This window comes from Hippoglossus stenolepis, chromosome 19 (assembly GCF_022539355.2).
Source record: "Hippoglossus stenolepis isolate QCI-W04-F060 chromosome 19, HSTE1.2, whole genome shotgun sequence".
In the NCBI taxonomy this organism is placed as follows: domain Eukaryota; kingdom Metazoa; phylum Chordata; class Actinopteri; order Pleuronectiformes; family Pleuronectidae; genus Hippoglossus; species Hippoglossus stenolepis.
Window position 1 is genome coordinate 3,127,860 of NC_061501.1, and position 22,313 is coordinate 3,150,172.

Below are 22,313 nucleotides of genomic sequence, written 5' to 3' on the forward strand. Positions count from 1 at the left end.
ACCGACACGCAGCAGAATGTCTTTCAGAATGTCTTTCAGAACAACAGGAACAGAACACATTTTTGCCAAAAGAAACTGCAGCAAATCATCTTTGAAAAATGGGCCTTTTTATTTCTTGCCGTTACAAGGACGATGATTATATATAATGATTAAGGATATTTTTTCTAAAACCTCTATTGAAAAAATATCGTAATAATAGGCGACATACAATAACCTAATAACATTTTAGATAATTACCTATCAAATTCAATCAAACAAACATATTTCTGGTTCAGCAGCTGCAAGAGAGAAATGAGAGCCACTGACATCCTCTATCATCAGTTTTAAAAGGGATAGTTCACCCAAAAATCTAAATTCACTCATTATTTAACCACTATGCCGATGGAGGGGTGGGTGTTAATGTAAAGTAAATGGTGACCGATTCTTAAAAACGTAAAAAAACAACAGAAGAAAAACACAAAATGTCTCCATACTGCTCGTGTAGAGTCATCCAGGTGTCCCTAAGCCCAGACATTCAAATTCCACTCGAAACAGAGTCATTTACACCGTTTGAAGTCTCGGTCACCATTTACTTCAATTGTAATGGATCTGGCTGCAACGCTGTTTACCCCTGACACGTCATCCACCCCTCCATCGACATGGTGGTGAGTAGATGATGAGTAGATTTCAATTTTTGGGTGAACCATCCCTTTAAGATGACTGTCTGACTGACACATGTGTGAAGGTAACTAGGATCAGTGTAACGTCAGTATCATTGACAGTTAACCATAAATATTTGATAGCATATCTTCTGTCCTAACCAGTCTCACTGGATGTGATAACCAACCAGTCACGCTGTGTTAACACTACACATTCTGCTCCTGTGTGTTCAGCTCCTGTTGCTCTGCAGCGACTCGATGAGACACTTGTTGTACTCGGCCACTTGTTGAGAGACATTCTTGGCCACCGAGGCGTAGTCGCTCTCCTGGGATTTCGAAGCGATGACTGGTGCTGCAGTTAAGGAAAAAAATCACTGGTGGAGCAAATGAAAGGGCTTTACCAGAGACACGTCTCACTGAGCCGTTTTCTGTGGAGAGGCTGAGTAGCAGCACTCAGCCAACACACACAGCCACAGATAGAGGATACACTCTTTCATCACAAAGTTGTTCTGCTCCAAGTGCTGCCACTTCCTCTCCAGGTTAGCCAGCTACGAAATAGAGCACAGACACAAAGGGAGATTAGCATGTGCAGAGCATCACACGTTTGTAATAACATCAAATGTTGAAGTGCTTTGCTCAAGGGCACCTCAACAGTGCCCATCGGCTCACTACTGTATTAACACAAACCCTCACACTCATGTTGTAGTCAGAATGAGTTCATGTGATCTTCACAGAGAAAAGAAAGGACTGGAAAGAGGAGGTGTCAGTGCCTTATTACAGTTTCTGTCCATTGCTCAGGTTCACTGTTAGGGCACAGTCACACGTATGCAGATTATGTATCAGGCAGGTTGTAGCAGGCAGCAGGAACATGTGACAATGACGCCAAGTGGTGGTCAATCACACACACACACCAAAGCCTGGTTGAGGCTGTGATGTCTCCAGTCAAAGTTCACCGAGGTTGAACTCCACGCTGCGGATTCGCAGGATCGCTGCTGTGGCCACATCGTGAGTGTGGATCATGATCTTAATGGATTGTGATCTGACAGCACCTCTATCATTACAGCTGTCTTTACTGCTCTCTTCATCTCATTTCGTCTTCTCTCAACAATGTTGTAAATATAGTTATTTTATTGATGTGCGCTGCCACTCGCAGCATCTATTGCACTTCTGTCTGTCCTGGGAGAGGGATCCCTCACTAAGGCTCTCTCTGAGGTTTCTTTGCTACACAAATAAAATGTGATTGATAGATAGCAAAGGAAGCCAATGTTTTATTAGCCCCCTAGCTTGCTCAGAATGGAAGTGAACGGGAGGCGAGGGTTGATCTAATGTTCTCAAAAACCTTTAGTGAATCAAGAAAATCACTAACTGACATCGTAAAAAGACAAAACATGACAAAAACATGAGAAGACATAAAAAGTTCACAGAGAAAATGTTAAGTGTAAAATGTAACCTGAGCGTGAGTCTCGTTTTCTTGCAGTTTGGTTTTCAGAGCTTCATATTTCTGGTTCATCTCGTCCAGCAGCTGTTTGAATGAATCTCGACGCTGAGTCAGTGAAACTCGGTCGTCCTGCAGCCTCTGCAACACACGAACAAACACATGGTTGTCCTTAAGTTTAATGTCTGAACTGGAAACAGATTATAGGGCTGTTCTTGATCAATCTGATGAAGCTCATACCTCCAACTACAAACAGATACAGCCATAAGTATACCTGCAGTTCATTGTGTACAATGTGTACAACAGATTTGCGAAGCTCTGTCTATTTCTAAATGTGTACTCTATGATTATCCAGGTCTCCAGCATGACCCGTGTCACCTTCTTCTTGTCCTCTGCTGTGTGTCTCAGGGTGTCCAGGTCTCGGTAGGTGTGCAGCTCCGTCTCCATGGTGCCGACGCGCTCCTTCAGGCTGCTGAGCTCTCCTGTGATCTTCCCCTCCAGCTGCTGCACCTTCTCCAGGTCCTGCTGCAGACGCTGCGACTCTGGGGGGTGGAAGGGAAAGTTAAACAGGAACAATTTGCTTGTTTTGTATGTATTTCATTGTAGGTATCGTCAGTGTGTGTGTGTTTGTGCGCATATTACCTGTTGTCAGTCCCTTGGCGGTGCTCGCTGATTGGACCACCTCAGTCTCCTTGCTGACCAGCACCTCCTGCATGCTCCTCAGCTCACTGGCCGTCACTGTATCCACCTGACGCAGCCGCAACATGTTCTACACACGCACAAACACAATCATAGGCTTTCCATCACTTTTCTGTCTCACTCGCTTCTTTCTTACTACCCTTTGCCTTCTGTCCACACTCTACTTTACCACCTCCCCCTCCTCCTCACCCTGCTGCTGTGCTCCAGGAGGGAGACAGTGTCCTCCTGGCTCTGTGTCATCTTCTCCTGCACCTGAGACCTGGACTCCTCAAATGATTCCAGGAAGCCTGAAACAAAGGAAGGAAATTACTGCCACTTACGACTGGCTGCATGTTATTATACAGTGAGGTCCGAAAGGTTGAGAGATATTCTGACTCTGGCGACTCCTGGTGGCTTCCTCCAAAAAGTGCAGTGCATTCTTACATAATTTTAGATACATGGAGTAGTTCATCAAACAACTTTTTTTTACAGACAACAGAAGATCCAAGGAGCCCAGAATTCAAACATGATGACACATAACTGATCATACAAACGGTGCATCATCAGCTACAATGCAATAATAGAATAGCAGACGTGTATTAATATAATTCAGTACATAATATGACATTTGATATTGTCTAGTTCTCCTCAAAATGTTTACTTACGGTCAATTTCCTCCTCTTTCCTCTTCAGCTCCTTGTATTTCTGTTGAACCTCTCCTGATGAAAAAAGCATGATAAGAGATGTCATATTATTATTATATCACATTCATACTTTATATGGAAACATTAATGCATCCTTTGACTGTAGGAGCTGCTGTAAATGTCAAAGTGAAGATGAAATGAAAATGTCTGAAGGGATTCAGTCTTTGACACAATTTACAATTAAAAAGTTTTACAAAGGAAACACCGACTGATGCCCTTAAAGAAGTTCGACCAAAGGTGGTCCCTCTGGAGTTCCAGTGTGAACATCAAGCATACTACATTTTTGTGGTTCAAATCCTCCATCAAACATCATTTGGATTAAAAAAGGTACGAGAACTTCACGAACTGGAACTAATCACATCGTCTCGTACAGAGCACGTTTATAAAGAGATTGAGTCTGTTAATGCAATAAGGGCACTTAATCTAAAATAATATCAAAAGTGGAAAAATGTCACCGTAGCCGTGAAATATATCAAGAAAAAACTATGAATTAAATGTAAAGTTGTATCAATTGAAAATAGAATATGAATTCAAATTTTTGTGATTTACCCTGAGCTTCCTCTGAGTCCTGCTCCAGCTGTTGGATCTGCTCTGTGATTTGTGTGGTCCGGTCTCTGGTCTCTGTGAGCCTGGACACACACACACACACACACACACACACACACACACACACACACACACACACACACACACACACACACACACACACACACACACACACACACACACACACACACACACACACACACACACACACACACACACACACACACACACACACACACACACACGTCACTACAAGGACCCCAAACAAATTTCAAATCTACAAGGAACTGATTACATGAAAACTCACTGTCTCTCCATGCTGGCAATTTCCTGGTTGTCTTCCTTCACCTGGAAATCAGAAAATCTTTATTGAGTCACTATGTTGAGTTGACCTCAATTAAAACTAGTTCAACCCACAGCTCATGGTCCTAATGGAGGATTGTGAGCTGCAGTAGAAAGCTCTAGAAAAAGCCAGTGATTGTACCTTGAGGTCAATATAAAATAGGACTATATAAATATCACTGTTGAATTAAAGGTTATTTGGTGTTTATTTTTTGCTTCATGTCGGATTTTGCTGACTTGTTTCTTTTGTGGAGCCGACCTGTTTGAACAGCTTCTCTCTCTCCTCCTGGGGGGAACCCAGGCTCTTGTGCTCAGCCTCCATGGCGTCACGCTTCGCCTCCAGCGTTGACAGAGTCTCATGAAGACGCACCACTTCCTGTTTTATTTGCGAGTGGGCCAGCTCCTGCACACAATAAAATTCCACATTTAACATATGTTTCAGACCTTATGTAAAATTCATGCTGATATCATTTATTTTTGTTCTAATCTTCATCTGGGTTCAGGTTGTGTTTAATGAGTAACTTTTGTTATTATCAGGAATGTTGGGAAGTAATGACAGAAACATATTTCACTGTAGATTTTATCATCCATGCTGGGTTTACTGATATCTTTTGCATATTTGCTGGTATGACTGTGTAGCAGGTATGTTAATGCGTTCTATACAGTATGAAAATGTCCAAACAATGTCTTGGATTTAACTTGAACCCAGCAGGAACCTGTCTGCTGTCCTTCACCCCCCCTCCCGCTCTTAGACCCAACTCACTGCTTCATAGTCCTCCTTCCTGGTCACCAGAAGGTCCAGCTCCTCCTGCAGAACAGTGAGCTCCTGCAAAACACACAAAACACGGAGGCACTGAGAACAGAGGCAAGATGGTCAATAGGATAAGGACATAAAGATGGTGACAGTGTTAAACTACAGTATGAGTCTCCCTCTAGTTAAAATCAAGTTTCTAAACATGTTGCCCTTGTTCCTCTTACATGATGAAAGAAATATTTTTGAGTGAAATAAGCAGTCCAGTATTTCCACCTTAACACTGGAGTAAAGAAGTGACAGTCTGAAAAAAACAGCCAGGGTTTATGATGATGAAACTTAAGAAACCAATCCTGTCAACTGGTGGGTGGGGCTCAGTAGCTAGAAAAGGCTCCTCAGCTGCAGGAGCCGCTTTGAGGGTGGGGAGACTGGGAGCAGGGGCGGGGCCATATTAGCTTATTCATAGGTCTCAGTCACGGAATAAGGACGGAAGGTGAAGAGTTACATTTTAGCCCTTTTAAGGTTGTGATGGGAATTTTTTCATAACAAACCTTTGGAATTTGTAAGTTTGAGGAACAAAGAAGAGTTTAAGGGGAAGTACTAAGCTCCTGGACTGTAACTTTAAGTATTGTCATTACAGTGCCATGGATATACTACAATAGCATCCAGGCAGTATGCCTGTTATACTAATACAAGCTTAAGAGCAGTATTATATTCCTTATTCTCTATATAAACTACATTCATACCTGTAACAGTTCCTCATTGGCTGAAGCCATAGTGAAATACTTCTCTTGTTTTGCAGCAGACATTGATTGGACGACTTCATCAGCGACCTGCCTCTCCCTCCTGATCTCCTCCTCAATCCCCCTGATCGCCTCCTCTCGTCTGGGGAGCAAACGCACAACAGGGAAGGATACAAGGGTCAAAGGGTGGAAGGGATAAAGTGAGGAAACGTGTCTAAAGACTTACAGATGCCTTCCTTTCCTTCTCTTTTTCATTTCCTTCCATCTAAAACTCATCTGCTTCTTTTCTCTTCTCTTCTCTCCAAATTGTCCTATCTTCTTTCCCCCATTCCTCCTCCTCTCATTTCCTCCACCTAACTCAAACATGCTTTGGACCTCCCTCTCACCTCCCTACCATTACTGTAAAATTCTTACCCCTTGCTTTCTTTACTCCCTCCCCTCGGTCTTCAACTACTTTCTCCCTGGAAGTACAGGCTATTGTCATTAATCCCATGTATTTATGTCCTGTATTATCTACACTTTAAATAAAAGGTATTTCCAACAAAAAGCTTAAAGATACTTCTAACCAAAGTAAGACAGACAGGAAGTGAGGACAGACATTTCACCAGTCATAAATCGTTAGCTAACAGGAACAGGGTATGTCAGCCTTTGTGTTTTACAAGGAACAAAGGTTGTTTGCTGTGCTGGCTGCGTCAGGGTGACAGGTGAATAAAGCTTTATCTTGGTGCCAGTAGACGTGCAGGTAAGTGTCTTCAGTTACTGTAAATGAATATATAATAGGGACAGATATACGCTGAAACACATGAACTGATTTGACGATCCATTGTACAGTATTTTGTGTTAATATTTCAGCGTGGAAACAAATATGCATCACGGTTAACATGATTATTCAGATTAAGGTTAATCAGTTGATAAAGAAGTGGTTCTGTGTATTTTCCATTCAAACCTTTAACACACTAGGTTTTATAGCAAGTTAGTGTCCAAGTAATGCAAGGCAGTTCACAGTTCATAGTACATGTACAAGAACACTGTATCCTAAAGCTCACTACTTACAGTGATCATTGTGTAATAATAAAGTAGTTTAACAGATGGTATACGTTGTACTTCAATTAAACCATCAAGTGATCACCAGAATATGAATCTGCAATTATTTTGATAATCATTCAACTCTAGCATTTTTCATTATGTTCTGCTATATTACAGACAAAACTATTGTTTCCTGCTGCCCTAAAAGGAGAAAAAAGGACACAAGAAATTACATTACTTATAATATTTGTTTAAAGTTACGAGAATGTCTTTTTGCACACCAATAAATAATATAATCGACTTGAACCAACTTGACAATTAATGTGCACACCGATATTAATCAGAGAGAACCTGTGGTGTAGCAAAGCAGTTTAACCCATTAAGCGCAAATCAAAGTGAAATGGAGGAAAACCCTGCATCACCTGCAAAGATAAAGCTACAGAAGAGTCTGTTTGAATGAGAGACTGAGAGTCAGAGCTCAAAACTGACCAGCGGGGAAAACAAAGCTCTTGTTGTGTGTTTTCTCAGTTAAATCATATTAGTCTATTTTCTGTGTGAAGCATTAGTTACCAACTGTGTTTCCTATTTGTTAGCATGATGCAGAGGTGCCGGCAACCTCTCCTGCTGCTGGGTTTGACTGCAGCGCTGGTCTTGAATATCCTGGGGAAAGTTGCTGAGGCTGCAGGAGAGGATGCTCTGGTATGAAAAGTTCTTTAACATTTTATTACTGTTTTTTTAAAACGTTTTTTACGTTTCCTCTTCTGTGACTGTACGTGTTCATTCAGATTGTTAGTAATAACTATCCATTCGTCCATCAGGATGTGAAGAACTTGACCAGCAAGGGTCTGCAGGTCATTCCTCATAATGACAACAGCTCCAACGTTACTAAACTGCTGGTCCAGGGGAACCAGATCACTCTAAATGAGACGGACCAACAAGCCCTGGCCTCTTATCCCACACTGGCAGAACTCCACTTGGATGGTAACCGGGTGACTGCTGTACCAGCCAAGTACTTCTCTGTGGTTCCACACCTCAGAGTGCTATCTCTGTCCAGGAACCGTATCCAATGGTGAATAAGAAGGCACATCAAAATGTTAGCCTTTGTCTAAATCTGTATTGGATAGTATTAAATACTAACTTGAATAGATCTTAGGTATGTTGTGTGAACACAGTGACATGTCAAAATAATGTACTCTTAAAAATCTAAGGATGTACACGTAGTTATTTGTTCAAATGTAATCTTTGTGGAAACTATTTTCCTATTTGATGATGCACCTTAGAAGTGTTACAGACTTGTAAGTAAAGTATTACTTACAGTGATCACTACAACTGATTAGAATTGTGGCTGTTGTTATAGCCTGGATCCTGAGGCTTTCTTTGGCCTGCATGTCCTGACAGAGCTGGACCTGTCCAACAATCAGCTGACAAGCCTCCCCACACAGCTACTCAGAGGGATAAACAAACTACAGGTACAATGCAACAACAATCTAGGAAGATATTCTAGTAAATCCTACGACACAAGCAATATTTCAAGTGTGTATCATCTAGCGTTTTAACAATTTACACACAGTTCAGATTAATTTTAGTGACACTGGAAATTAGTCAATTTAATCATATTGATGATTTAACCGTTCATCGACTTGAGAGTTAACACATGAGATTGTGAAATTTGTATTCTCCCAAGTTGGGAAGTCATAGCTTACTGATAAAAGATGGTGTATTTCAGTGAAAGTTTGTCCCTCATCACTGTGCCAGGGACTTTTCATTCAAAAGAAACACAATACAACACATACTGTAATCCCTTCATCAGAACTCTACTTACAGTATGTTAACCAGGGTATTATTTTGACTGACAAATGCCTGATCTTATCTGGTCCCATTAGAAGCTGAACCTACAGGGAAACCCCTGGAATTGTTCCTGTCCACTGCTGAGCATCATTGGAGAGATCACAGCAGCAAACATTATCATTGGTAAAAATATGTATCATACACTTATCCAAGTATATCAAAATAATAGTTGATATACTTTAAGGTATTTTAGTGCTAAATCATCAGCTTTCTTGTAGTCCTCATACATTTCATCAATTTCTCTTCAATCAACTAATCAAAATCATATTTTATTTGGATCACAATTTGTCTCATAGAGGTTAACAAGTTGCGACAACCTCTGCCCTGAACCTTCAACAAGAGGCAAACAAACAAGAAGCATTTATTTCTCAGACCCTCAACATTACAAAATATATTTTTTCCTCTAGCCTTCAGTTCCATTGGTGCATGGGAGTATGAACTCTGAGTGGAAATAGCTTGGAAATATGGGAGCTTATTTATTGAAAATCAATGAGCTGTGATGTCTACAGCTGGTCCTGTGGTCTTGAGTTTGAATCTAACATATTTATTGTTTGCAATGAATACGTCGACCTATTAGACCTTTTTTAAAAACCATGGGCTTGACCTAGGGGACTCGGGGACTTTTAACTACTCAAGTGAATGTTCGTTAATTGAATGACTTTCTATGTGAAATGTCTCCACAGGGCCACCTGGAGTCACCTGTGCTTCTCCAGATATACAGGCTGGAAAAGATCTTTTAGAGGCTGCAGCTGTGTGTTACCCATCACCATTACTCGCAAATAATGCTGACCCACAAAAACCAACAACACCGGTCACCTCTCAACAGTCCCGGGCTTCAACCACTACACCGAAGACCACACTGTCATCAAGCCAGAACCACAGCTTAAACAATGGTAGGAGAAAGACAGGAATAGATATAAATCTTCTTATATATGTCGATGAACAAAAAGAACATGACAAGCTTAACGGTCCCTCCTCTCTGTCCTCTCCCTCCAACCTCCACCAGACCAGACTCCTGTGCTCGGCAACACATGGAAGTTCACAGCATGTGTCGTAGCCCTGGCACTAACCACCTCCATGCTCATTTTATGTGCCATCAAGGGGCCTTCCTGGTACAAGCTCTTCCACAACTACCGTCATCGGCGGCTAGACCCACAGGAGGATGACGACGACAACTTTGCCTCAACGGTCTTCTCGGAGATGGGAAGATACCACAACCAGCACACCTTCACCTTTGAGACACAGAACGGGCGAGGACATCAGGAGGAGGACGAGGATGGGTATTTTGAGGATCCATACATCAAGAGGGAGGAGTGACTTGCTGAAGAGGGGGATTCGTCAGAACCATGAAGGAACACAGAGCAGCTTTAGGGCCCGGTCACACATACGTGAATGTAGCAGTGGTGAATCTTCACTTCCCATTCACTTCCTATCTGTGCCAGCAAGGGGGCAAATAAAACAATTGCTTACTGTGACGTAGCAAATCGCAGCGTGGCTTCGCATGCAGTTCAACTTTGGTGAACTTTTACCCGCGGTATTCGCTTCGGATTCACGTATGTGTGACCGTGCCCTTAAAAGGAGCCAATCACCTTCTTACACAGATGGGTGTTTAACACATCAGGATATTTTTTTTCTAGATGTCATATCAAAAACAAAATAGATACAATTATTTCACCTACTTATTTATTAGCACTGCTAAATACTATCAGTCTGACAGTTACTGGCTGTTACTGTGAGTTTGTTGTACTGTTGGTGATACAAGCCATTTCTGCTTTTTGTATCGATTTTGTGTTACCCTGTGACATCACAAAGATAATGCAAAAACATACAGATGTGAACATTAAAGCTCTTTCTAACCGAAGTCTTCCCTATTCCTAACTAACAAATCAAACCTAATATACACGATCCAGTCCCATTGAGACGTGAACACCACACAAAGGTATGTAATAATTCGGTACCACATTCCAGTGGCCCACACCCTAGTACATGATCTCCTGCAAGATGCACACTTGAGGTTGTATACAAACAATCCAGTAGTCAAGAAGAATGTATTTTAAATTCTCAGAATAAAACTCAGCTGTAGACAGACACGAATAGATGTAGAATGTAATTTACTTGAAGGATCATTATTAGTATCAATATGATCTACAGTGTATGGTAGGATATAGTATGTACTACAGCACCAGTGAAGGTAGTTTAGCAGTCTATAGAGAATGGAGATATCTGCATGCTTTGTCAGGGAAAAGTGTAAAACACATTCTATTTTTGCTGACTTGCAAGATTATGCGTTCAGGTTAATTACACAGTCAGGTTTGCCCCGGTCATTTTAGCTTCTTAGTCTTGTTTAGAAGTTGCGAAATGCCTTGAATAACGATTAAAGCAGTAATTGAACTTTGACTTAATACTTACTCCCTCCTCTCGGTGAAGATGCTGTCGATGCTTTCTGCCCCGTTGTCGTTCTGGGCTTTCAACTGGGAAGAAAGGACGGAACGTGGAAGCAATGAGAGGGAATTCTCATCACATTATAACTTTCAGGGTTTCAGTCAGAAAGGTTAGTACTTACAGTGTTGTAATCATTCATCATTTCTTCCATCTCTGTGTTGGTGTTGAGCTTGTCCACAAGCTGGAATTACAAGAGTTTACACAAACTTAAAAAAAACCCTGTATAATAATATATATACCAGACAATTTTTCCACATTCTTAAATATACTTCTGATTCTTAATTGAGGTTTGGTCATTGCTTTCAGCCATAGTCAAACATTTACCATCATATATTGCCAATGATCTGCTGGATTTCCTTCACTACCTGTGATTTGTTTCACTTAATCAGCTGATGTTTACAGACTTGAGATCTACAGTCACTGGGAGTCATTATGGATAACTGCATCAGCCAATTACCTATAATGTAAAATGTGCTTTTACAATCTCTTGTTTGTAAGTTCCAGGATGTAGCAGGTATAACAACTTTTGAGCAGCAACTCACAGAAAATAGTTATTGACTATGGTTAAAATCTACAAAGTTTCCAGCTGTTTACCATATTGTAGTCAGCAAGCTGGCCTTGTAGATCCTTAATCTCTGCAGCCAGACCTTCAGCTCTGAGGAAGAAAGAAAACCCCAAAGTTTAGGTCATTTGGGATCTTTTTTAAACTGTTATTCAAGTATAATTGATACAGTGTGGACACAAGCTTGTAAAAATACCACTGACCTCTTCTCGTAGGAGAGGTAGACAGAGTTCTCCTGGTTGTAGTTGTCAATCTCTTTGTGCAGTTTGCTCGTCTCTGTGGTCAACTCATTGATCTTACTCCTGTAGCAAAGCAATAATATTCACTTTGGACAATTATGTACCAACAGGGAGGTTAAGAATTAGTCCTGACTTTTCTCTCTTTGTGGTAACCAACAGCAACATAGCCTTTCAGTGGTGAAAATGTTAATGTACCCTACTATGTTCTCTAATACTGCTGCTGCATTTACAGTATAACACAGTAGTATAGTTCTATTGGATCTGTAATCCCCATATGTATTTGTGCCGTATATTTATTGTACAGTTCGAATGTGTTACCTGAGAAGGCCCAGGTAGTAGGACTTATCCAGAATCTGTCTCTGAGGTCCTGTTGGGGATTGAAGAAGGAAAGACGTTGTCAAGAAAAAGAGAAGTGAGAATTATAATGATGTAATATCTGTTTTGACATAATTCACAGTAGCCATACATGTTGAGCTAATACATGAAACTAATGGGGAAATGGTACGATGATGTCCCTTCATACCTTTCATGCCCGTCTTCATCCCACTGAGCCCCTGTTGGGTGACCGGCCTGTCAGTCACTTTGATCTGTGCTGACAGGACTCCAGCAGTGGCACTTGGGATCCCGCCCCTCATACCAGGATGACCGCTTGTACCTGGAACCATCTGTATTGACAAAGAAAGGAAAAAAGATAGGACACTGGAGTTTAACAAAGTTACCCAGTCTATAATGAGAGCTGCCTTTTAACCCCAACCTAACCCCGCCTCAAAGGTTGTATTAATCCAAACTGCAGTGGACTTACCCCAGTTGCAACACGTATAGCTGTTGGAGGAGGTCGGACAGCTGTTGGGGGTCTTCCAGCACCAGGGGCCACAGACCCAGTGCGACTCATTGGACGACCCATGCTGGAGGGAGGACGCTGGCTCGTCATGATGCCTGAAGCACAGCAACAATATGGACAGATTGACTGATGGACTGATTTTGTCACGGCCATGCAAATCCAATGTAATGAAAATTGTTTGCACACCGACAAACAGGAACGGAGCAATGTTCCCTACACGTGGGACTGTTGATCTAGCTTCAATAACCTGATTTAAACATTTTTAGTGTAGTTTTTTTGGTGTAACACATAGAGGACAGTTTTAAGGACTTTTAAATCCACACTTGTTGACATGAAAGCTGTCTCAGTATAACTGAACGATGCCTGATGTGTGAGACTATAATTCATGCATCACTTATACTTGCATCACTTGTCTTAGAACCTTTACAACATCTCTATTAGCGTGATCAGAGGCAGTGTCTTGTTTTCTTGTCCAGTAAAGCTCACAGAGGATTTGAGCTGTCACTCATTAGCAAAAAGCACGAACTTTGAGGAATCAACGCAAACAATAATAATAACATATCCGGTAAAAGACTTTAGCTTGACGACCATGTAGCTTTAAGTGTCCAGAAAACATTTATAGCCCAATATGCTATGGAAATGCTTGTTCTTTCATTGCTGTAGAAACTTTATGTTAGCTAACAGCGCTAGTCTTGTCTATACAGCGTTAGGTTAGGTCTGTAATAAACCCAGTCTGGTTAACTACAGCTGAACTCGACTGTTTTGACTTGGCTAACACTCGAGCTAACACTCTTAACCCGTGTTAAAGAGACGTGTTAGCCGTCCAGCTTGGTTTACCACTAGCTACCGTTAGCTTGGATGAGCTAGCGAGTGTTTCGTATATCAAACTGAACTCGGGCCATGTCTACAGTCAGACAGTAAACACCTCTACACGTTTTCCAACAGAGGTGGTGGTTTAGTTATTTTACCTGAATGAACAAAACGCCAGCGAACGGTGACACGGTCAACGCAGCAACTTCAGATGTTGACGGTAACTAAGTAACAGCCTTCTTCTTCTGACATCAAGTAGAGCGAGATGTTAAAAAGGCGCACTACTGCCCCCATCCACCAACAGAGGGTATTACATGCAAAGTCATCGTTGGTCTTTCTCTGGTGTAATTCCACATGTGCAGATGGACATCTGAGTTATTTTTTCAAGTCGAGAAGCACATGTCACTACTCTTTGACCCAAACAGTTAATTAACAGACAATTCTGTCAGTCCATCTTTCAGGAAGTGGTTCCCGGTGCTCCTCTTCATTGGATTTGTATATTTCTGTCTAGGAGTGGGTCAGTCAAGCACAGATTCTTCAGCAGCCGTCTGTTCGTATGACTGCAGGGCCAGTTCAATGTAGCCCGACCTCTGGGACTCCATCTGGGCATAGATCTTAAGCAGATACATGAGATGTGAGAATGAGCACAAGGGAAAGGGAACATCCCTGTTTTACACCTTCTGGTGAGGTCACACTCTCTAATGCTAAACAAACTGCCTTCACCTCCAGATGTTTGGTGTCTCTATCTGGAGTCTTACTTCTCACACTATGACGTTTTGGTTCCAGTAATTCAGCAGAATACAGGATCTAAAGATTTCTTGATTTCTCCAAGAAATACATGGTGATGACTTCACCCTTGTGTTATACCCAGGTTACAATGAAGACCTGAAATGTATAAAATCAAATAAATATAATTATCAAGGCAGACATGTTGACATGCGACAGGAGGAACTACACACAGGTAAACAATAAAATAAATGAAGGTGGAATCCCATTCAGCCACTTTTATCTTAGGGTTCCGGATATTTTGTATAGATGGTTCTCTCTCATACTGAACACAGCCACCATCAGTGTTGTCTGTAAGACTTGTGTATTTTCCAACTGTAGCATGTTTAACATCTGTGGAGCCTGAATGTACGTGTTATACCGCCTTTAGGATTAATGTGCTGGTTCAGAGTGGACTGGCTTCCTTATTAAAAAAATTATTGTGACATTTAAATCACACAGTCTGGCCTAAATCATATTCATACCATAGGTTAATGTTTGGTCAAATGTTAAATAACACACATGTAGTCTACAAAATGATGGCAGTATTTATTTTCTTTCTGCCTCCACTAGAGGTCAGTGCCTGTCTTAGTTTCTACACATCACTCACTAATGAATTCAGACTTAGACTCTTGGTTTGTGCTTTTATAAAAGTCACACCCAGTTAACTTCAGTGAGAAATTGCATCATGAGGAATGCATTGCAGTGTTTATCTTTAAATCCTGCAACCACAGTTTAAAAACAGCACAAGCAGAAAACAATAAAGTCTGAAAAGTGACTCACAGACTTCACCCCAGCTGGATCTCAGACTGAGCTTGGAGGGTTTTCAGTGGCCTTTTCATTTTCCTCTAATTTCTGCTCCCTTAAACGCACACAGTGTTTTAACTGATTAATTCTGACTCCTTATATTAAGCCATAAGATGTGGCTGATGTTTTTTTTTTAATTCACTTAATTTTATTCTCTATTATAACTCTATTAAACACATAAAAACATAAATACCACAACTTCAACAACATATTCCACGGAGGAACAGACAAATAGGGAGAGAAGAAGAGAACCAAAGACAAGAAGGCTCTGTATGTCAAATATGTAATCAAAGCTACTTGGGTACTTGGGACCACATGGCCTACATGGACCACACTTTTCTCCAAAGCACATTCTCTCTTATACAATTCCCAGCTAGGGCGGCACGGTGGTTAAGTGGTTTGCACTGCTGCGTCACAGCAAGAAGGTCCCATGTCCGGTCAGGGTCTGTCTGGGTGTAGTTTGGATTTTCTCCCCGGGTTTGCATTGGTTTTCTCTGGCTTCCTCCGGCAGTCCGAAGTAATATGTTTGTGATAGTGAGAAGGTTAATTGGAGACTGTAAATTGAACGTAGGTGTGAGTGTGAGTGTGAATGGTTGTTTGTCTCTGCGTGTTGGCCTTGTGATGGACCTGCGATGGACTAATTTCATCTAGGATTGGCTCCAGTCCCTTCCTTATTAAAAGGATCAGTAGTATAGATAATGAATGGATGGGATACCAAACTGGGAGAGCATATCTTTTAGGTAATAAAACTGGAAATTTTCTATCGTTCAGCAAAAAACAACTAACACAGCAGTGTTTGATATATGTGAGGAATTGGCCATGGGGCATCAACAACCCTCAGCAGCATAACTCCAGAAGGAATTGTATAAAAATAAACTGCATATTTCCTAATATTCCTTAGTATAAGTATTGGTTGCACCTACAGTTCTAGTCAAGTTGACCAACAAGGATATTTTTGAACTAGTTCTTAAAGAAAGAAAAAAACGTACTTTTGCAGCGAATGTGTTAAATTCTGTTCAGAAAACTATCTGTGCAGACGAGGCCTTAATATCATCACATTCGTTTGGATTAAAAATTTACACTTTTATCCTTTCTCATTCTTTCAGAAAACAATATGGAGCCCACAGAAAACACAATAAATCAAACACGAATGAGAGTTTTAGTTCATTTTATTTAATGTTTATTAATCACATCACTAATTAACAAGTAATCACAATAAACACTTTTTTTCCAAACCAAAAAAAAAAAAATTCAAATTAATGAAAAAAAAGAAAGAAAAAACACAAAAAAACATGAGGAGGTTCCGCAAATGTCATAGTAAGTCTACCTAACACATCCCATTGTTTGTCAGCATGCTCTGCAGGTGTAGTAGGTGTTTATTAGCGAATGTTACACTTGTCTGGTACGAGTACATGTAGCAGTACATGAAGTTCTACGTGGCTCCTTGGATCGATTATTACTGCGGAGCACTTATCACACAAGCCAAACCCAGAAGCTACAATTAGTCGCCTAAATCTCAAAGGAGGATGTGTTAGGGTCTCGGTGTGTGCGACTCTTCAGGGCAGGTGGCTGCTCGAGTGCAACGTGTAGAAGCCAATATGTATTGATATGCATTACTCCCAAATTACAGGCTTTTTCACTGACCTCTAAACTCAGTGCTTTGTGTACTAAGTTAAACAATATCATGTGATTCCGGTGCGTTAGCTTCAGTCGCATTCATCTTTTTTCAAACGAACCTATACAGAGGTCACTGTATCTTTAAAGCGAGAATTTTGAGCTAATCATCTCTTAAGACTGAGTTTGTGGACATCATTTATTAGTGTGTGTTCATAAATGTGCACTACAAATATTGTTAAATGCCTCTTGTAATAATTAGGCTCTATGTTTCTAAATCAAGCTGCTCTTACAGCATCTTCAATAAAAATCTGGCTCTATGAGATTTTCTGCGTTTGTTGTATTTGGGTTCAGATCTCTCGTCCCTAAAGGAAGTCCGCGGCGTCGTTTGTGAAACTGGCTGTCACAAATCAAAAGTATAACCCCTTCATCCGCGAGTGCACAACCGTCACGAGGCTACACAAACACAACGATAAATACATATACAAAAGCGTTGCGTCTTTAGTACAATATATCTCAAAAGACATTCTTTCACTTCAGTGGCCCATTTCCAGAGAAAAAGGCAGACCTTTTCAATTTGTCATACTAATAATGAGAATAATAGTCATAATAGTCATAAACGCATACTCCCCGTAAAACCTTTAAAGGTACATGGACATAAAAGCTTTTCTGAACAGCCTCGAAACTCCCACCCACCAACCCCCCGGTGATGTTCTTGTTTTTTAGGGCCGTAAAGAGGGCATGGATAAAATATCTTCTTACATCCGCGTGCGACCTCACAAGGAGTGGTGAGTAAAAACTCTGGGGTAAAAGCAAAGCTAAAATGTGGTTGTGGACAGGCACAAGGAAAACTTCAGCTTGGTGACAGGCGTGGCACAAATTCAACTGGTACCGCTCAGCTGGCAGAAAAGCCCTCAAACATCTGCACTTCAAACATTTCCCTGGTTCAGAAGACTTTAATCAACATTTATTGCCTATTACTGTTTAAAAAAAAACTTGATCTTTGCTTGTTAGCTTTTCACTTTTTAAGGCATTCCAATGTAGAACGAAATAATGACTGAATCGTTTTTTTTAATGATTGAGTAGGAAAGGTGAGGGCGGTGTACGTCAGTTTATTGCTCATTTGCTTTAATTAGGGGTCAATTTAATTACTTGTTCAAAGAGGAGTCATTTAACTGTTAATTAAACATCATTACTGCAGCACAATGACCTCTTTGATACATTTAATAATTAAGGTGTAATTTAGTTTTGTCAAAGCGTTTTATGAATCTTTATTAAAGTGACAATTTTTGTAGTCGGATATCATCTCTCTGGGACAGCTGTGTAGCTATGTCCTAGAAAAGGCCTTTTCTAGTATTAACATTCATTTTTGTGAAATTCTGTTAATTTTTATTCATAGTCAAATAATATATGGATATATAATATAACAAGTGCTGGGTATCAAACTTCATCTAACTCACTGAAATGTGTCCGCAGCTTTAAGTAGGAATCTGTCAGTTCATGAGTTCAAATTTCCTGTTGGATGCGTAAATATTTGATCAGATGGTTCTAGAATTACATGAAAATCATTCTATAAAATCCATTTATTTACTGAAAGATTAATTTTACTGAAAAACATACACATTCCTATAAATTGAAGTTGTATTTTTTTTCATAGAATTTGTCATCAAGAGTTGTTCTGGTATCAATTATAGCTCTTGAATTGAAAACGACACCCAGCCCTTGTTATAGCACTATACCTAAATGGATGAAGTATTAGTGGACAATGAGCAGAATGTCATTGATGTATCAGAGATACCTGTAATAATGTTAAAAATCCCATGAGTATTTCATTTCTGTCTGTTTGAGCCATTGAATCGCTGGATACAAATCTGCACCTGGAACTACATCATGTCTCAAAAAGATGAAACTGCAACCATCATAAAGTTCGCCCTGTTCACCACCATATAAAAATCACCATGTGAGTAGCAGCACATTGACCGTCTAAGATTATTTCCCCAGAGATACACATATGGTACCAAACCACAACACTTTGAGTCATAATGCACACAGGCTTTCAGCTCCGGGGGGGATATTATAGAATCTGGCCATGCATTTGAAAGGCAATTTGAGGCAACAGTTGAAATACATTGCTACAGGAGAAGAGAATAAAGCCGCATCATGTTCCGCTGCCAGTACTTCCACCGAGGACACACACACTATTAGAGATGTTTCGTGCCTAACAACATGCTACTATTACCCTCATGGAGACACCTGAACTTGTGACTACACACAGCTACCAGGAACGCTTGGTTAACACAATTTCCTTCAAACAGCTGATACCAGGTTGTTTCTTATGTTTTATCAACTATGATATTCTGTCATTATCATCCTTGTCATTAACTTTAGTTTTCAGGTATGAAGGTCAGGAGGCACAAACGAGACACACATCTCCTTTAACGCCAGAGACGTTTGCTATCCGACAACATCTTCCTCATCTCCCGCTGGACTGTACGCTCACATACGGCTTCTCGAATTTCAAAAACTTACAGGTTTCTTATTTTGCCATTCATGTAAAGCATACCTCAAATGCTTCGTTTCTGCACCTTTCTAGGAACACCTCCCTCCTCACTTTCTTCCTCCCTCCACATGTCGCCTCTTTCCTCACTGAGTCGTGGTTTGAGAAAAATCCTGTGCGTGTTTCCAAGATGTTGGGAGTACTATCAGGAAAATAACGAACACCGTATTGCTTATATAGGAAGAAACGTACAATAAATAAATGAAAACTTGTTTTTAAAATCAAAACCTAAGAGGAAAGACAGAAATAAGAACCGAACAGAACACCAAAGCTCATTTTTACACAACTTTTGTCACTCAAACACATTATCACAAACACAGAGAATAAAGAGTTAAACAGCCTAAAATGTTCATACAGCCTACTTGTTGTCTAGCTTTTTTTTGTTTCTCAGCTTGTTTATGGTAAGTGACGATGACGAGAGGGAGTGATGATGAAGATGAACAATGGATTACTGTGGACGTTATTGAAGCAGAGAGTAAGTGGTTACTGGGAACAAACAGCCCCTACAGTCACGAGGGAAAGCAAAGCTATTGTACGTGTGTGATAGAAGCCGTAGGTGAGTCTGAAAGGGTTTCCATGCTGCTCGGGAGACAAGTAAACTGCTGTCTGAGGTGTGCAGGAGAGGTGATGCAGGGTCAGAGTCCACCACCAGGATGTGGGTAAAGAGGATCCAAGTGAAACTCAATGATTCCTATAATAAGGTGCAGCCACAAATGTACGGAAACCTTGCAGTCCCCTAATTTCCCTTCACGTAGATTCCCAACGAGGCTCAAGCTTAGTCTATACAGTCACTTCAGCCAAATGCAGGAGGGTGGAAAGGTTTGAAACGATGAGGGGTGACGGCGCATAATGAAGAGCTCAGATGTGAGAGAAGAGGCATGAAGCAGAACTATTAGATAAGTCAAAAGTTTGCAACAACAGATTTAAGATGAGGGAGGTTTTCAGAGCTTTATGGGGGCAAAGAAAAGGTCAAGATCTCATTGAGGAGCTGCTGCCGTCCCCCTTGACCTCCACCTGGAGATGCAGCAAGGAGGGGGCGGAGGGGGAGCCGTCGCAGCACGCGGTGGCGCCCAACGACTCAAAGAAGGAGACGCTGCGGCAAGTCTGGGGGGGGGTTTGGTGGTGGTGGTGGTGGTGGTGTAGAGAATAGAAGGAGCCGTGTGGGTGGGGTCCGCTGTTGTCCTGGGGGGCTGGCCAGGTGACGATGTCGGCGCCGTGGTCCGTGCGAGAGCGAGCATTCTCGCGGAAGTTGAGCTTGAAAGACTCAATCTGCAGCAGAGAGGTTGGAAAGGAGAGAGAGAGAGACCGAGAGCGAGAGAGAGAGAGAGAGAGAGAGAGAGAGAGAGAGAGAGAGAGAGAGAGAGAGAGAGAGAGAGAGAGAGAGAGAGAGAGAGAGAGGACGGGGATAAAGGATTAAAAAAAAATTACAGTGGGGAGTGGGAGGAGATGATGTTGTGGGGGGGTTGAGATGAGGAGGGCAGAAGGATAGCAGAGTTAGATGCCTGTAAGATAAGAAGTCAAAAGATGGGGGTGTGATCAGGGGCTTGGGAGTGCAGACAAGATGAACTTAAGCACAAACAGAGACAGTTTTACACTGCAGCCACAAAGACATGAGGATGAAAAGTGCTTTGATTATATCACGTGATGTCTCTGACGTTGACTGGCAACATGATATCACTGGCCGGTGCATCTCCTCCTGAAAAACAAACCCTAAACTGACAGTGGATGAGGCACAAACATGAACTTACTTGTCTCTGGGATGCTCGAGTCCAGGGCCTGGGGCTCCCGGAGACTCTCGCTCTCACATGGAGCCCCGTCCTTTAGCCCGTTCTCGTGGGCAGCGAGGTCCCCAGCCTCCCCCGGCTCAAAGCTTGGGGCTGGGGCCTGGGTGCCACTCAGGGGGGTCCCATTCCCCTCAGTTGTCTCCTTGCCCCCCTCAGCCTAGAAACACACAGCAGGCCATGTCAATTGGTGGGGATGGGACAACCTGGCTCCAAATCTATATAACCATGATTATAGCTCTTCATGAACGGAATTACAAACGATAGAAGAGCAGTTTAGTTTGTGCTTACAAGACTAAAGCACATGTCTGCTACAACCTTAAAAGATCTGGAGCCAGGCTCAGGTGGGGAAAGATGGAATTACAAAAAAGTAATAACACATGAATGCAGTGATAGAAAAGAAAGTCAAGCACATCAAATAGAAACGAGACAGATGTGCAGTCAACATGTGTAGAAATGATTTTCCTGAGCTGCAAACTCTTCGGTATGATATCATATAGCAATAAAATTGCTTGAAATCTGTTATTCTAGATTGGAGTGAATGAAGAATAAATGACAACATGTTAAACGGCAAATGCCAAAACATATCATAGCAAAGCCCTGGTGAAGCCGGGTAAATACACATTTCAGTAAAGAAATCACAAATTTCCTTTCTTAACCAGCTCCGAAAAAAGTGAGCCAATGCAGTTTGTAGGAAATGTTACTCAACCGCGAGGAAGTAATACCTTTGTAGTGGACTAATTTCAGTTGTGGATTAATCCACATTTGCTGCTCTAGAAAGTATAGTTCTTTTAGCTGGACGGTGTTTATGAGATTGAGTTATAATAAACTACCGTCTCTGTGTTCTTGGTAACGAATGAACATGTTACACATGGTTCTGTGTTGTGTTATTAACAGTGTATGGACAGGAATAAGCTACATTAAGTACTAGGATACAGTCATCGTTTGGTTTTAGACCATTGTTATCATTTAAAAATAAAAAGTAGCACTGCTTTACATATATCAACATCAATCTTTGTTTCTTTTCTTTCAGGCTTCGAATATAAATAAGTATGCAAGATAAGCACTGCATCTTCCTAACACAATGCAGCAAAAGCAAGAGTGGACAAATTACAGACTTTGTTGTTGGTATGAAGAGCTTCAAAGTTGTGTAAATCATTTTTAAAAATAGACTTCAGTTAACA

The 22,313-nt window shown here is 41.2% G+C and overlaps 3 protein-coding genes across 14 annotated transcripts in view; 1 reads left to right on the forward strand and 2 right to left on the reverse strand.

The window, feature by feature from the left end:
• Positions 1–85: 85 nt before the first annotated feature.
• ift74 (intraflagellar transport 74) lies at positions 86–13,897 on the reverse strand. Its single transcript, XM_035142301.2, has 20 exons — positions 13,764–13,897; positions 12,757–12,890; positions 12,478–12,619; positions 12,273–12,321; positions 11,919–12,017; positions 11,748–11,808; positions 11,275–11,334; positions 11,121–11,182; positions 5,841–5,979; positions 5,107–5,169; positions 4,603–4,746; positions 4,309–4,349; positions 4,005–4,084; positions 3,417–3,470; positions 2,962–3,059; positions 2,716–2,842; positions 2,452–2,615; positions 2,089–2,214; positions 1,126–1,186; positions 86–984 (listed from the first exon to the last, which is right to left on the reverse strand). The coding sequence occupies exons 2-20, from the start codon at positions 12,883–12,885 to the stop codon at positions 869–871; spliced, it is 1,815 nt and encodes a 604-aa protein (XP_034998192.1). The 5' UTR covers positions 12,886–12,890; positions 13,764–13,897; the 3' UTR covers positions 86–868.
• On the forward strand, positions 6,460–10,572 carry LOC118098471 (SLIT and NTRK-like protein 6). 2 transcript variants are annotated; one of them, XM_035142303.2, is made up of 7 exons: positions 6,460–6,579; positions 7,457–7,562; positions 7,682–7,932; positions 8,221–8,332; positions 8,747–8,834; positions 9,395–9,604; positions 9,718–10,572. In XM_035142303.2, exons 2-7 carry the CDS (start codon positions 7,458–7,460, stop codon positions 10,026–10,028), a joined length of 1,077 nt encoding a protein of 358 aa, XP_034998194.1. In that variant the 5' UTR covers positions 6,460–6,579; position 7,457; the 3' UTR covers positions 10,029–10,572. The 2 variants fall into 2 exon arrangements, with proteins under 2 accessions (XP_034998194.1, XP_034998195.1); XM_035142304.2 differs by having other exon boundaries at positions 9,723–10,017.
• A 6,557-nt stretch (positions 13,898–20,454) lies between the features above and the next one.
• Positions 20,455–22,313, reverse strand: part of LOC118098393 (microtubule-associated protein 4) — a 97,598-nt gene continuing 95,739 nt past the window's right edge. For 4 of the 11 annotated variants that reach the window (XM_035142149.2, XM_035142146.2, XM_035142150.2 and 1 more), the window contains 2 exons: positions 21,097–21,289; positions 20,670–20,850 (listed from right to left, as the gene is read on the reverse strand). In XM_035142149.2, coding sequence (XP_034998040.2) covers positions 20,843–20,850; positions 21,097–21,289 — 201 coding nt within the window. In that variant the 3' untranslated portion in view covers positions 20,670–20,842. Of the gene's footprint in view, positions 20,618–20,666; positions 20,851–21,096; positions 21,290–22,313 lie in introns of those variants that run through there. The other 7 variants (XM_035142151.2, XM_035142152.2, XM_035142147.2 and 4 more) reach the window with 5 other exon arrangements.

What these genes read in the sequence shown, in the direction of transcription:
- ift74 (XM_035142301.2), bottom strand. Translation starts at nt 12,885, where the DNA reads ATGACGAGCCAGCGTCCTCCCTCCAGCATGGGTCGTCCAATGAGTCGC. An exon ending in TCCTGGAGCACAGCAGCAGG is followed by an intron (nt 2,843 to 2,961) that starts GTGAGGAGGAGG and finishes GTGCGTGTGTAG; the next exon opens with AACATGTTGCGGCTGCGTCA. An exon ending in CAACTTTGTGATGAAAGAGT is followed by an intron (nt 985 to 1,125) that starts GTATCCTCTATC and finishes CTGCAGCACCAG; the next exon opens with TCATCGCTTCGAAATCCCAG.
- LOC118098471 (XM_035142303.2), top strand. Translation starts at nt 7,458, where the DNA reads ATGATGCAGAGGTGCCGGCAACCTCTCCTGCTGCTGGGTTTGACTGCA. An exon ending in CTGCAGGAGAGGATGCTCTG is followed by an intron (nt 7,563 to 7,681) that starts GTATGAAAAGTT and finishes TTCGTCCATCAG; the next exon opens with GATGTGAAGAACTTGACCAG. An exon ending in GAGGGATAAACAAACTACAG is followed by an intron (nt 8,333 to 8,746) that starts GTACAATGCAAC and finishes TGGTCCCATTAG; the next exon opens with AAGCTGAACCTACAGGGAAA.